Source organism: Tamandua tetradactyla, chromosome 7 (assembly GCF_023851605.1).
Source record: "Tamandua tetradactyla isolate mTamTet1 chromosome 7, mTamTet1.pri, whole genome shotgun sequence".
Taxonomy (NCBI): domain Eukaryota; kingdom Metazoa; phylum Chordata; class Mammalia; order Pilosa; family Myrmecophagidae; genus Tamandua; species Tamandua tetradactyla.
The window spans coordinates 165,157,277-165,171,800 of NC_135333.1; the positions used below are offsets into that span (position 1 = coordinate 165,157,277).

Genomic DNA, 14,524 nt, shown 5'->3' on the forward strand with positions numbered 1-14,524 from the left:
ATATACATTGTTATCAATTTTTGAACATGTATCAGAAGGGAGAAATAAAAACAACTATAATTTTACCACCCAGAAGTGGCCCTCTGTTAATACTTGGTTCATGTGGAATTCTCCAGACCATTTCATTTTTACTTTCATAGTATGGCTTTCCTGCCAAGGAAAACTTGAAAGATTCTGTACAATTTTTGTAACCTTTATTTTGTAAAGGTTTTGTAACCTTTATTTTAAATATAGTACATTTTGAAATATTTTATGCTGACATATATCCACTCCCAATTGCATTTGTGGTGGCTGAGGAGTCTTCCCATTCATACCTCAACTGAATTCATTTAACCTAGTCCCTTTATTGGCCATTAGGTCATTTCCAACTTTTTCAAATTATAAAGTTTACCTAAATCTTTTGCAACTGGTCTGGTTATTTCCTTAGGAGTCACTAAATGTAGAACCGGTGGGGTCAAAGGGCATATACATTTGAAAACTTTAGATAAGTAGCGCCAAATTGCCTTCCAGAAAACCAGTTTCCACCCCCAGAAGCAGTGCACAAGGCCAACTGACATTTGTGTGTCACATCTTCAAGCTGCGTGTTCTTAATGTCGCAGCTGTGCCCCTGGTTGAGGGAGAGCTGGGGGCTTCTGTGAGAAGGCATCCGTCCTCACCATGACTCCTGGGCGTGTCAACTCTAGTTTGATGTGGCTCTGGGATCCGCTTTTAATGTGGCTGAGCTCGTTATGTGGGAAAGGCTTATACTTTCCCAGTCCCTGAGACAGCATGGAGGAATGAGATGCTTCATTCATTGCTCTGAGGGCCCAGCTCCGCAGCTAGATGCCGATGAAGGGCTCGGGGACCTCGCTTGTCTGAATGGGCGTGGGGCAGTGGGCCGAGCTGGCAGGCACGTGGCGGAGCGCCGTCCTGGCGGGGACTTCCCATCAGAGCCCCCACCGCAGGCTAGGGGCGTCGTTCTCAGAGCGGGGGGGCCCCGCCCAGCAGCCTCGGCAGCGCAGGAGAAACGTACCTCCTTATTCCCCACCCCACACTTACCACCTGCTCTCTAACCAGTCCTCCGGGGGATTCCAGTGCACTCTCGAGCTGGAGAAGCACTGCTTTGGTCCACCGGATGTATGGTTAAGACTTGGAGGCAGCCCTAGATGGAGGCATTCTGCCACCGTACCTGGAAACAAGCAGAGGCTAGAGGACTAGGCAAAGGGGACAGCGCTGTCCTTTGGCCAGGGTTGGTGAGCTGCAGAGGCACCGCCGGCGCTCCGTCCTCTGCGGGGGGAGGGCTTTGAATGACTGCTGGCCCACTGCTCTGGTCACACGTTCTTGGGCTCTGTTTTCTCCGAGCCTTTGTTCAGTTCTTACTACCAGAAAAGCCCTTGAGAGGTCATTTCGCCTCATTTCCCAGCCAAAGGAGACCCACCCCCATTTATTAGTGGCAGGTGAGAGCCCAAACGACTGTACAACACATCCGGGGACAGAAGCTTCCTGCCTGGCCCTGGTACCTGCTCTGCCTTCTCAAGAATCTTTCCTTCGTCTCACAGTGCTTGTCATTTGAGCTTGTTTCCAGTTGCAAAAGAAGACCTCATCCGTCTCTCCTGGAAGCTGCAGAGAACTCGCAGGATCGATGAAGCTTTTCCCACCCCATGAGAATCTCTTGGTAACTCATCCTATCTGCAGTTCTCCTCCATGTCTTCCGAGCCTTCCTGCCCGGCTTTGGACACCATACTTGTGGAAAAGTTCATCGAGTTCTAATTGTGTTGGAAGGGAGGCACTGGGCTTTGCTTTCTTAAAGCCAGCTCCGTGCTGGTTCCTGTACGTGCATTCATTTGTTCCTTCTTCCACGGCCATGTGTTTCAGCTGCTGTTCAATTGAACCCTATGAAGTTACTGATATTTAGGCATTTCTGAGCTATAAAAATGGCGGTGTTGCAGGGTTTGGCCTGAGACTCTCTGGCAGTGGTTATGGAGAAGACTAAGTCAAGGCAGATTTGGGCAGGCGCCCAGGAACCTGCCATCCAGTGAGGGAAACAGCCTCCCCAGGACTCAGGGCAGTGGAGAGCCACACAGGCTCCTGGGGGAGGGGGACCCCGGGTAAGCAGGAGCAAACCATCCCCCAGTCCAGGAACCCAGGGAAGGCGCTTCCACAGCACGACGTTTAGACTGAGTTTCGAAGTATTCGAGTTTATCTCAAATTGCCAATTTGCAAGCTGCTTTTTCTCTCTCTTATAATCCCCACGACGTAGCTGGTTTCACTGTATACAAAATCATCCCCATAATGCTTGTTTTATGTGTGTTTTAATCATTTGAAAGTCACTTAGGGCTACCAAACATAATTGTCTGATCCCACTACTTCAGTGTACTTGCTGAAACTGAATATAATAATTAAGCTTTGAAACTAAGGAAAATATTATACAGCAAAATTAATAGTTGTGACTCAGCACTGAATATCTAACTAGAAAGCATTCTCAGGATAGCCATGTGTAGGCTAAAATATATACTAAAAGTTGGGTGGGAGTAGACCCTCTGAAAATCTGCTCCCAAGATTGTTCTTAAAATAGACTGCAAAATATCAGGGTCTGCTGGAATGAAGGGCTGGGGGCAGCCTCCCCAGGGGCAGCCAGCCTCCTTTTCTCTCCCTGTGCTGATTATGGGGCATGAATGGTTCTTATTAGGAACATAAATGTCATTCCGACTCCAGCCTAGCATTGCAGCTCACAACTGAAGTGCGCCCACCTCTTCGCTCATTCACGCTTGTGAGTGTCATGCTCTGAGATGAGAGAGTCCATGCAGTCTGAACAGGGTGTTCAGGCACTGCTGATTCCACATTAGGAATTGTGAGGCTCCTTATTTTTAGGACATGCTTTAAGGCTGAAATAAAAGCAGCAATGGTGACTTCTGATCTGATACAAAGAGTCTAAGTGGAACCGAATTTATCATTTTAAAAATGGTTATTTCTTTCCCTTGGTGAATCCAAAAATCCCTTCTGTTATAAAATGCTCTAAAACGGTTTAATAGTTTTTATTTATTAAGAGCAATATTTCCAGTGGCCCCCTCCAGATATGAAATGATGTTCCCTGTTCTGTTAATAGACAATACAAAAGCAAGTAATAAATATAAGGCTGCCTTTAGATTTAAAATTCAAACATTGCATTTTATTTTAAGTTTCAGAAATGTAACCTCTATTTCACTAAATATTGTTTTTCCTAAAAAACTGAAAGGGTGATAATCTTATCCAGGGAAATTGTGAACAAAATGCAATTGAATATCATTATAATGCTTTTTGTAGGAGAGCCAGTAGCTTTGTAACTCAGCTTCCTTTGGCCTTTACCCAAGAGTGTTAGCTGCTTACACACACAGAGGCCCTCATTATACATCAGTCTCTCCCAGGACTCTGGGAAACCCCACAAATTCCTCCAAAGAGTATGGCATAGAAAAGAGCAGCAAGCAGCAACAGAGTGCCATGCCATAAGAAAGATTTGCCCTGAGCATTTTGCTGGGGAAATAGGCGAGAAGAAGAGGATTCTGTTTATACACATAACTAAGGCTTGAATTTTTAACACAAACATATGGCAGCATTAATTGCACACGACACCACCAAAGCATCCAGAGAGGGCAGAGAAACCAGCAGTGCCCGAGGAACCACACCCCAGCAACTCAGAACCAGCGCCTTGTGCCTCAGTCCCAGGGAAGGAGAAGAAAATGGCAATTACAAAGCTGAGGAGAAATTGGGGGTGTTGGGGGTGGGGGGCGCATAGCCTGCCTGTGTTTGCATTAAAGCCCTGCTCTCACACTTCAGTATCTACAAAGAATTAATGAAATGAGGTGGGCTGCTTATTGGATTTCTTGTCTCCTTGAGGACTCAGCGTATTTGCCTTCTTTCTCTGCATTTCGTCATTCATTAAAATAACGTATGAAGAGACCGCCTTGACAGTGCTGTCCAAATACACAATCAGAAACTTCCCCCAGAAAAGGTTGGCTCCTTATTTCTGGTAGAGAGTAAAAATGCCTTAAAGAAGAAGCATTACCCCAAAGACCTCCCACAGTGCCTTTTACCTCTGGGGTTGGCCAGGATCCATCACCTCCTTGTCAAGGGACTCCACGGGGACAGAAGTAGGGTTTGGTCTCCAGGTTGGAGGTATGTGGGACCCCCTTTCACTGCCTGTCAGCAGCCTGTGTCACTGACACCCCAGGGCTACTCCAGGGCAGGAGAAATGGCCACCTTTGACCTTCTCTTTCCTTTGACCAGCTTGGCTGAACATGTAATTTGGAATCTTTGTATCATGACCAAGAGCATCTCTGATGCTTCATTTCAACCTAAAACATGTGTCCTGACTGGTCCGTCCATCCACCTCTCCAGAGACATTCATCCCACAACCTGTTTTGTACTTTTCTGCTGTCTCCTGCCACCATTCTCCTGAGGCTGCTCTTGCTCAGAGACCTAATGAAATCCCTCTTGTTGCTGAAACCAGCGATTTCACCCAGAAAACTCAGTGAATACAGGAGCACGCACCCATATGTACCAGCCACTATGCTAGGAGGTTTCTTCCTCCTCTTTGCATCTGATACTGCTTTGTGGGTTTCTTCCACCTCCATTTGGGTTCCTTCATTGGCTCTTCTTTCTCTCCCCCCCTCCCCTGGAATATTAACCGTCCCCAGGGTAGGGTCCTTAGCCCTCTTCGGTTCTTGTTTCCTCCTTAAGCCACCCCATCTGCTCTCGTATCCCCAGCCACCCACTATGTGAATGGATTTCCAGATCTTCTTATATCTAATTTCCTACTGGACATCTCTGCCTGTATTTTAAACTTTGCACATTCAAGACCATCTCCATTAGGTTTTTGCAAAACCACATTCCCTTCCAGTATCCCTTATATCAGTTAATGGCTTCGTTCTCTGACATCCTCCTGCTCATTGATCTTCCCCAGTGATAAGAGAACAGATTCTCTTGAGTCTTCCCCATTGGCATGTCCCATGTGGCTCCTCCTTCCATTCCCCAGTGCCTCTGCTTTAATTTGGGTGCTTCGGGTTGCTCATTTGGATTTGCACAGCAGCTTCCTGACCCCCTGCACATAACCTCTAGCTGCCTCAATCCATCGTCCATCAAACACTGGAACCGTCTTTCTGTATTACTCCCTCCTTAGGAACCTCCATTGGATCCTCACTTGGCAGAGTAAGCCATGGTCTGCCAGGCTTACCGCACCAGCCTCATCTCCCACCCGCCACCTAAACCTACCACATCGCTCCTCATGTCTGCGTCTCTATGTGTATATATGTATTCAGATTCTGCCGCTACAAGCCTTTTTTCACCTTTGCTACCTGGAAAATTCCTATTCAACCTTCAAAGGCTAACAGCACCCCTGGCAGGCTGTGTTTGTTGAATGAATGAGTGAAGACTTTCTCTGCTCTCACTGCTGGGCGCTTTGGTGGCACCCTGGTTGTGCCTCTCCTGTTACAGGGGTCAAGATTGTATTGTAGCTGTTGTTTATAGCAGACAAGACCAGGAATGGCGACGTGTGGCTTGGTGTGCCTCTCCCCGCCCTCTCCCATGGCAGACACTGCTCCTGGCCCACTGTCCCACTGAGCCCAGACACACGCTCAGGATCCTTCTCAACACAGCACTTCAGGCAACCGCTCTCAGCAGATTGGGGCTTTCGCCCGCTGTGAGGTCTGTTTGACATCCCCTGATGGTCACTCTGAGTTTTTCCAGTGATAAGCATAGTAGCTGGCCGAAAATAACTACTCAGTTACTGTGTGAATAACAAATGAGTATTTATTTCTAAACAAAATGCTGGTATGTTAATCTTATGTTAGCTATATATTGTTTCAAGAGACAGATCTGTCCATGGGAATGTATTTGTAGAAAGAGCAATGTGACTTAGTGCTATATATTATCTATTGTTACTCTTTGCAAAGAATCTTTCACACACAACCCTTAGTACACCAAACTACTGCCAGCCGCAGCCTTTTCTCTTACAGGGTTCAGCCCACTGCCTCTGCCTTACAATGAGCAGACGGCAAGTTATTTCTTCTAGCCTGGTCTTCAACTTATCTTGAACATTTTTCTGAGAAGTGGTTAGAAAAAGCATTGAAAAGATTAAAGTATCTAACCCTAGATTCCAATTTCATAATATCTCCTTTTGGCAATCACAAACAAAAACTGGTAAGTCTGGGTCATTTTAAAACTAGCTAAAAAGCACTTTAGGACAAGTGCTTTTTTCTGTACTGCATGAGACATTTACTCACAATAGTAATATCTTGGTAATCTATTTTCTTTGTCTTTGAAACACGTATAGTATCTAACAAAAAGGTGTTGTATCAAAATAATCAAGAAAAGGTGAAGAGCCTCTAGATCTTTAAGCGCAGGGTCTTTCTGGCTCAGATGAAATATGCATTGTAATTATCATTACTGAGCTCAGTGAGTTATGCTCGCTGTACTATTAAAAGCATTCTTGAATATGGTTTTATTTCAGAATGTAAAAATGGCAAATTGAGTAATGTAAATGAAGAAATCAGGAAAGTTCCAATTTTTTCCCTGATTCTGTTAATATACATAAAACAGCTGGTTGTTAAGAGCTCAGAGTGAAAGTGCTTGCATGGCAGTCGTAAGTCTGGGCAATGCAGTAACATGATGAGAAAACAGAAAGAAAAGGAGAGATGAGGTCTGTAATTTTTAAAATAGTCTACATCAGACTGCAATGCCATACACAGAATGATGAGGGAAAAACAGAAAGAAAAGGAGAGACGGGGTCTGTAATTTTTAAAATAATGTTTAAAAATCACTGCAGCAATTCTTAAAAGAACAACTTCCCTGCATTTGGGTTTACCCGTAAAGCCTGTTCTCTGTATGGCACTACTCTACGTTTTACTGAATCCGTGCTGGGGGCCAGTTACTGAAATGGCTTCCTCTCACCTTTTTATGTATTTTCTCTCCTATTATGTTCCCACCTGTCTTATCTGGAAAATCCTTCAGGCTAACTGTCAGGTAGGTTCTTTTTAATGTTTCATGTGATTATTAGGAATATCCATTGAGCAAAATGAAGTAAACAGGCTGCTGGTGACCTGTGATGGACGATAAAACGAAAAGGCACATACTAAATTACAGAGAAACTTTTTGCAGAGTGTAGAAGCTGCAGACTCAAAGCACACGAAGCCAACGTGAACATTTATCCTAAAAGCTCAGTCTCAGGGAACACTGTGGCTCTAAATGATGATGTCGCTTACCTGCACCCTCCGGCATTTTGCTGTGGCTCAAAATATGCAGACTGCTTCTGGACAGTTTAGTTGTTATAGAACTGCACTGTGTCCTTTGCAATCCAAATGATCCTGCTTTAAGTATAATACCTGCTTTTACTGATTTGGCCAGGTTCAAGAAAAATTCCCAATGGTGTATTTTATATCCCTATTTTAAGTACATGTCCGGACACACCTGGTGCCTTGAAGAGGGTAATTAGAAAAAAAATGGGAGTGGTACAACTATTCTCTTAATGCTGAACTCAGCCATGGAGAATCTGACAGAGCTGAACTTAGTCAAAGGAATGGTTGCTGGGAATTGCAGTAGGAGACAGAGCACCTCATCACCCCTTTTTGCGTCAGGGAAAAGGAGTAGGAGAAGGAGTATTCCTTCACCCACATGAAGCAGCCAAACAGGCTCTTTTTAGACCTTTAAGTGCAAGACAGATACTTTATAAGCACAAAACCCGGCTATGCCCAAGAGAAGAGAGACAAACATTTAAATTAGAGTGTGTGGTTTGTGTGTGTGTATGCACGCGTGCATGTGTTGTTTTTAACTTGAGCTCATTTTTATCTTTCAAGAGGAAAAATTATGTGCTTCCGTTGCCACGCAACACAAACTGTTCTAACAGCTTTCTAATTTTAATTTCAGAAGTCTACAGAGCAAATGAAGAAGGTCCCCACTATTATTCTTTCTGTCTCTTATAAAGGCGTCAAATTTATCGATGCCACAAATAAGGTAGGTATCACACCTACATTTGGTTTAGACACCAGATGCAGGTCTGAGTATGTGATCTGAAATCCTTTGTTCCCCATCATGCCCAACACCCCCATTTGAATCACTCCCCACCCACCCCCCAATCTTCATGCTCCCCAAACATTCCTTGTAGATGCATGTGCATACAAACACGTGTACACACACACAAACACACACACTCACACATATAGAGAGGTACATTTTATTTGAGGCACTTGATCTGAGATTCATACAAATGTTGTGATTTCACTATTCCGTGATGCTTCTCTAATAGACTATACCACTTATTATCTGACATGTGATTTCACTATTCCGTGATGCTTCTCTAATAGACTAGACCACTTATTATCTGACATGTGATTTCACTATTCCATGATGCTTCTCTAATAGACTATACCACTTATTATCTGGCATGTCCTCTGCATCTAGAGAACATTAAAACAAAAGAAAATAACTTATAGAATGAAAGGCAACAATTTCATCATTTCTTCATCAGAGGAAATGCCATTAGTTAAGGCTAGCACGTTTGTCTTTCTGTTTCTCTAAAAAATATCTCTCTATATATTTCAATTTGCTAAAGTTGCTAGAATGGAATATACCAGAATGCAAAATATACCTTTACAAAGGGGATTTATTAGGTTACAAATTTACAGCTCTAAGGCCATGAAAATTTCCAAAGTGAGGCATCCAGAGAAAGAGACCTTGATTTTGAAGAAAGGCCAATGACATCCAGGGCTCATCTGCCACATGGAAAGGCATGTGGTGACGTCTGCTGGCCCTTCTCTCCTGGGTTGGTTTCAAAATGGCTCGCTCAGCTTCTGGCTTCTCCTGGAGCATTTTCTTTCTGATCTCTCTCTCTCTCCCTCCCCCCCGCCCCAACCATGAGCTCTCCTAAAGGACTCCAATAAAGGATTAATCTCCATGGAAACAACCTAACCATAAGGTCCCACCCACGGTAGGTCTGCACCCACAGGAATGGATTAGAACATCATTTTTCTGGGGTGCATAACTTCAAACCAGCACAGTATCTTTTCACTTAATGCATGTAATGAAAGGCGGACATAAGAAACCCACTCTCTGGCTTTTTTAATTCTTAATTGCATTTAATTCTCAACTACTGAGATAGGAGAGAGAGTTTCTGCTTTATCATTTTCTTAAGAGACGTAATCAGAAAGGAAGTCAAGGCCATGCTGCGGCTCTGCTGTGGCCTTGTACTCGCAGTGGGACCCGTGTAGGCTCTAAGGTAGAGCTTGGACAGCTGGGCTGCACTTTACTTAAGAGTGTTCTAGAATTCCTTTCTTGGTGAAGGCAATGCCTGGTGCCGGATTAGAAGCCTTGTGTCACTCACTCTCCATTAACTCAAAGCTGCCTTGCTCCTCCTTGCAGAATCCAAATGTTTGGGTGTTTTATTCCTGCATCCTTCCAGCTGATAAATAAAGAAAAAGGAGAAGCAGAGTGATAGCCACTGGGGAATACCTCTTGTTTTCTGAACTTCCCACCCAGACCTCCCACCTCGGCCCATCTCGGTTCTGGAGGAGAAGACCAGGAACTCGTAAAGCAGATGATGACTTGGGGCCATAGGCAGTGACTCTTTGGTGTCTGTTATAAACCTGAGCATCTGCATTAACCAATTAGAAGTTTCCCAGATTTATTTTCTGTAACAGAAAAGGCTGCTGCATTGGCGCTTAGGTCAGCCTGACCTCTGCCAGGAAAAGAGTGTCTCGGCTTTAGGAAAAACTCTGAAAGCCAGGCAGAAAGCTTAAACCCAGCACTACCTCCTGGCTGATGGCACAAACTATATTCTGATGAGATGCCTTAGCTGTAATAATACCATCGGAGCTGTAGCCATCAGCATCAAGATGATCATTTCAGTCCTGTAGTATGTTGTTGACGGTTATTTTCAGATCACAATTTGTGGAGGCCAAATCAGAATTAGCCCAATAGATTTGCTTTTTGATTTCCTGGAAGCAACTTCAGTTGCTGATGTATAAACCTACTTTATCCCTGCACTGTAGCCAAATGGTTTAAAAAGTTCCAGGCCTTTATGGGACGCTCACTGAAAGTTCCACTGCTGTCAAGAAGGCTCTGGCACTTGTATCTTTTCCTAGCCTGGAGCAACTCTGACCACCCCGTTTACATTTCAAAAGCATGAACAGCAGTAGATTTTCAGTGTGTGAGTTTGACCCTCCATTCTATTAACAGCCTTTTCAGAACTGGATTCTGACAGCTCCTAAACAGGTGGCGTCTGCCGTAAGAAGTTCCCAGAGTCTTAAGGCTGCCTTCCCATGTGGCTGTGTCAGTTTTAACAGCATCCTCTCTAACCCACTGTCCGTGATCAGAGGGCTGGGCCAGAGCTTTGCCAAATCTGTTGACATTTTGCTTAAGGACATATCAAGTGTCTTAGAAGGAAGTGACGCCCCTGAACCTTTAGGAAACACTTCTGCATCCGTCGCCAATAACTACGTGAGTTGTCCATAGACCTCTGCTCACTGATGACCGCTCACTGGAAGTATACACGCAGAAAGATTTGTGAAAGATAATTCTGTGTAAACAAGGACAATATTAAATAAAGAAGGCCAGCTTATTTTTCAAATCCTGCCAATATTGCCCTCAGCGTATTCTAGAGAAATCTAGCAAAAAGGCAAGGTGCAGGTCAAGCCAACCCCTCTGTGACTGTAAGGTAACACGTGCCTGGCGTTTTCAGGAATTTGGGAAGGTCAACTTTAACTGGCTACACAGGGTCCCCATGGCGGCGGCCTGCGGTGTAGCTGGTGCGGTGGACAGGGGGTGAGAAGACAACTCCGCATCGTAGCCAAGCAGTGGCCGTGTGGGAAACCAAAGCGGAGAGGCTGTGTTTAGAAAAGGGGCAGCAGGAGGGAACGTGGTGAGGTTCCATCTGGGGCGTCTGACTGCCCCAGGCTGAGAGATGGGGGGCCTGACCCGGACCCGGGCGGACCGACTGGATTCAGAAGGCGTGGAGGCTCCGTGCTGAGGGATAGCCTTCCAGGTGTGAAGGGAACTGATTCTAGATTCACTGATTCCAGGTTCACTGTTAGAATCTAGAATACCTAATTCTGGATTCTAGGTCTAGACCATCTTTGCCCGCCGCTCTCTATGTCCAGGTGTCGGAGAAAGTGTCCTCCAGCCCAGAGCGGCCTCGGATTTGTGCCCACAGCAGCCAAGGGGCAGCTTGAGCAGCTCCAGAGTCCCGCACTCTGCTTTCACTTGGGATGTTTCTCCCCCTGGAAAGTGTCATCTTGCTGGGCCACTCGGATCTGCAATGAGGGGTGTGAAGGCTTCTCAGTGTCAGGTACCGATGGCCAGTAAGCCTGTAATAAGGCACTTCTGTTTTCGTTGTAGTTGGTTCCTAAGCAGCGCTCTCTTAAGTGGGCCCCATAAGGCAAAGGGTCGTTTAATCTGTACTTAACGACGGCAGCAGCTGAAGGCGCCAGACCTTCGGTGGGTACCTGTCCACTGTCACAGGGCTCGGTGGCCAGGGAGAAGCCTAGCTTTGCTCACTCCTGACCTCACACTTCTTCTGTTAACCCCGCAGCTACCTTCACCAGTTAGGTTGACGTGGCTCTTTCATTGATTATGATTATTGATTATGATCCATTGATTATGTATTAATTGTTCTTCTTGCTTTTTGTTCTGATAAATAAATGGCTTTGGCAGAGTTCATGGGGAAGGGTTAGATGCCTAGTTATCAACTCATGAATTTATTGCCTAGCAACCTAGAAAATGAATTGCTTCACTGATCCTGATTTAAGAAGGAAGAAGCAGAAAATGATCTTGAATTTAAAATGAAACTGGGAATGGATTTACGCCTGAGCTGTTTTCGATAAGCCCCATCAGCTTCGTGAAGACCTGTGGTCCAGAGGTGGTGCCAGCACAGCGTCCGCCCTGGGGACGGCGGGTCAGCTGCCAGCCGTCCTCCAGGTCACAGGCCCTGCCAGGAGGTGACGTGGTCCACCCACGAGCATGCAGCCGAGGTCAGACCACACTTGGCACCCCTGCGCTGGCCCCTCCTCTGGGCCTCAGGTCCGGCCAAATGCAGAGTTGGGGGTTGCTTTTTGTTTTTTCTGAATGCCAACTTCGAACAGGGCTTAAGCTATTTTGTAGGTACCAAATAGTTTGGAACATTTGCCTGCACAAGGGCCCATTGTTTTTTTTATAGCATCTGCTTTTCCTTTGAAGAAGTCAGGGGCCTAATGAAGAGCACGTTGAGCATGAGTTGGGGAGGCTGTGGCAGTGAGCCCTTCGCCACGCTGCTGCCCTTTTCCAGGGGGACCTTTCTGGAGAGAAACACCCTACCTGTGGGAGTCCAGGTGGGGTCAGCGGGAAGAGGCACAATGAGCTCCGTCACAGCACTGTCACCTCCCTTCTTAGAACCATTCATTGGCTGGACCAAAAAGTTCTGTTCTACACCCACCAGCCACATACCTCTAGCTCTTCCTTAGCATGATGAAAGGCCACAGACCGGGTGTGTGTGTGTGTGTGTGTGATTCTCTCCCTGTTCAAGCTACTAAGCTGCCAAACTTTTTATCCCAAAGAGGTTTCAGGGTGAATTCCTCCCCAGGCCTTCTCCTGACTCTTAAAAAGCTCCTTGGAGCATGCTAAGAATGGAGGCTGATCAGCATAAAATGAGTCCATCTGACACCAGGGAACATGTATCACCTTTTAATCTGTGGAGGAGCCACTGATCGGTGCATAACGTGAGATGCAAAGAATATATTCCTCCCGGACGCCTGGGCTGAGGAGGAAAGCAGACATCCTGTCCCCTGTTGTCTGCAGCTGTCATGCCCCTGTCTCAGGGTACAGCGAGAACTGGCCCCGCCTTCCTGCGAAGGTGGGCACGGCAGAGCGATGGTGGCGTTTCATAGCATGTCCCAGCTTCCTTCCCACATCCTGGCACCAGGGATATATCAGGAAATTTTGCTCAAAAATACCTCCCCACACAAGCCTTCGATACAAATTCATTTAAGGATTTTTTTAGATGCCAGTTAGGATTAGACTTATCAGTTGTTCATCTCTGAGGATGGGGCATTTCTATTAGCCTGTCTGCCTCCTAGCTTAGAGCCTGGGAACAGAGAAATAAGAGTTTGGCACCGAGCGGGGAGGCTGGTTTTGGAATGTGGAGCATCACAGTAGGGGACAGGACTTACTGGGCAGTTAAGAGGTGACGTTGGGGTCCCAAGATATAGAGCAGAGGGGGGCTCCAGAAAATTGGGGAGGGTTAGAAAAGGCAGAGGGAAGGTCACAAACAGCAGAGAAGGAGAGAGATCTCCAAAGAGACCCTTTTCCTACTTTGCACTTTTGCCCAAGGCCGTGATGTCACACACACAACTGAAAATCAGCAGGAGCAGCCTACTGTGAATTGGCACATTCAGGTCATCCCAGAGCACTTTTCACTGTCTCACTTTCTCGAGACATTGGCCCTCCTTATGGTGGCCCAGGATCTCAAGAGCACACAGTGCCAGCTTTGTTCAAAGACAGAGCAAGTTGAACTGCCTTCTTTTTTCTAGTGACTAGTAGATCCTGGACAAGTGAGACAAATCCACAAATACTCGCAAGGTAAGAGCAGTCAAGAAGATGGCAGGGGTGCTCAGAACTGGCTGACACCATTCTTTAAAGCCCTTAATCTTCTCTTTTTTTTTTTTTTTTGGCATGGGCAGGCACTGGGAATTGAACTCGGGTTCAACCTCTGCCTGCTGAACTGCCGTGGCTTGCCCTAATATTCTTATTTTTAAATTCATTTTAAAACCCACTAGTTCCTAATTTAGTTTTCTACATGAAGAGATTATCTGAATTCCAGAGGAGAATCATGACCTTCTGTTTTAAAATCGCATCTTGCAATCGAATATTACTTGTTTATGGGGTTCTGATCTCAATTTGAAGTTATTTTTGACAGAGCACTGCATGTAGCGTCAACACATGGTCACAGCGAAGAATGTCTTAATTTAATTTTCTATTATGTGTTAATACTATAATTGCTTCCCAAGTACACAGCTCTGTAGAGTGAGGGACATGAAATACCTGCTGGAGATGCTGGCAGGGAAAGACATTTTGTAAGCATTTTAGGCATTGATAAGTATACATGGAACATTATACTGACAACAGGTTATTTAAGATTGTGCAATTAAGAAGTAATTAGGGTAAGTAAAGCATGAGGGTTTTAGATCAATGACAACTGCAAAAAAAAGAACTAAATAGGATGTGATAAGATTAAAAAAATCAATGCTTTAGTATATAAATTTTTTGCTTCTTAAATATATCTATGTACCTAACAGGTTTGCAGCCAAGACGATGCTCCACAGTTATTGTGGGCCCCAGAACGATGATACTTAACCCTTTCCTTGCTTCCCCCAACCAGTTATTGTTGGAGGTGGAGGGGAGCAGGTGTGAAGAAATGCTAGAGAGAAAAAGAAAGGAGATCACGTCAAACCAGAGGGAGCAGGGCATGGATTGCGATGTATTAGAAAGCATACACCCCTGAATTTCAATCCAGCTCCCCCAGCAGCCCTGGCTAAGTCTGAGCACCAGT

General features: G+C 45.4%; 1 protein-coding gene across 7 annotated transcripts in view; it reads left to right on the top strand.

The window, feature by feature from the left end:
• LOC143642812 (ankyrin repeat and sterile alpha motif domain-containing protein 1B-like) overlaps positions 1-14,524 on the top strand; it is a 72,719-nt gene that overhangs the window by 35,555 nt on the left and 22,640 nt on the right. For 6 of the 7 annotated variants that reach the window (XM_077111661.1, XM_077111662.1, XM_077111659.1 and 3 more), the window contains one exon: positions 7,876-7,962. The exons of the other annotated variant lie outside the window; for it this stretch is intronic. In XM_077111661.1, coding sequence (XP_076967776.1) covers positions 7,876-7,962 — 87 coding nt within the window. The remainder of the gene's footprint in view (positions 1-7,875; positions 7,963-14,524) is intronic. 7 annotated transcript variants of the gene reach the window in all.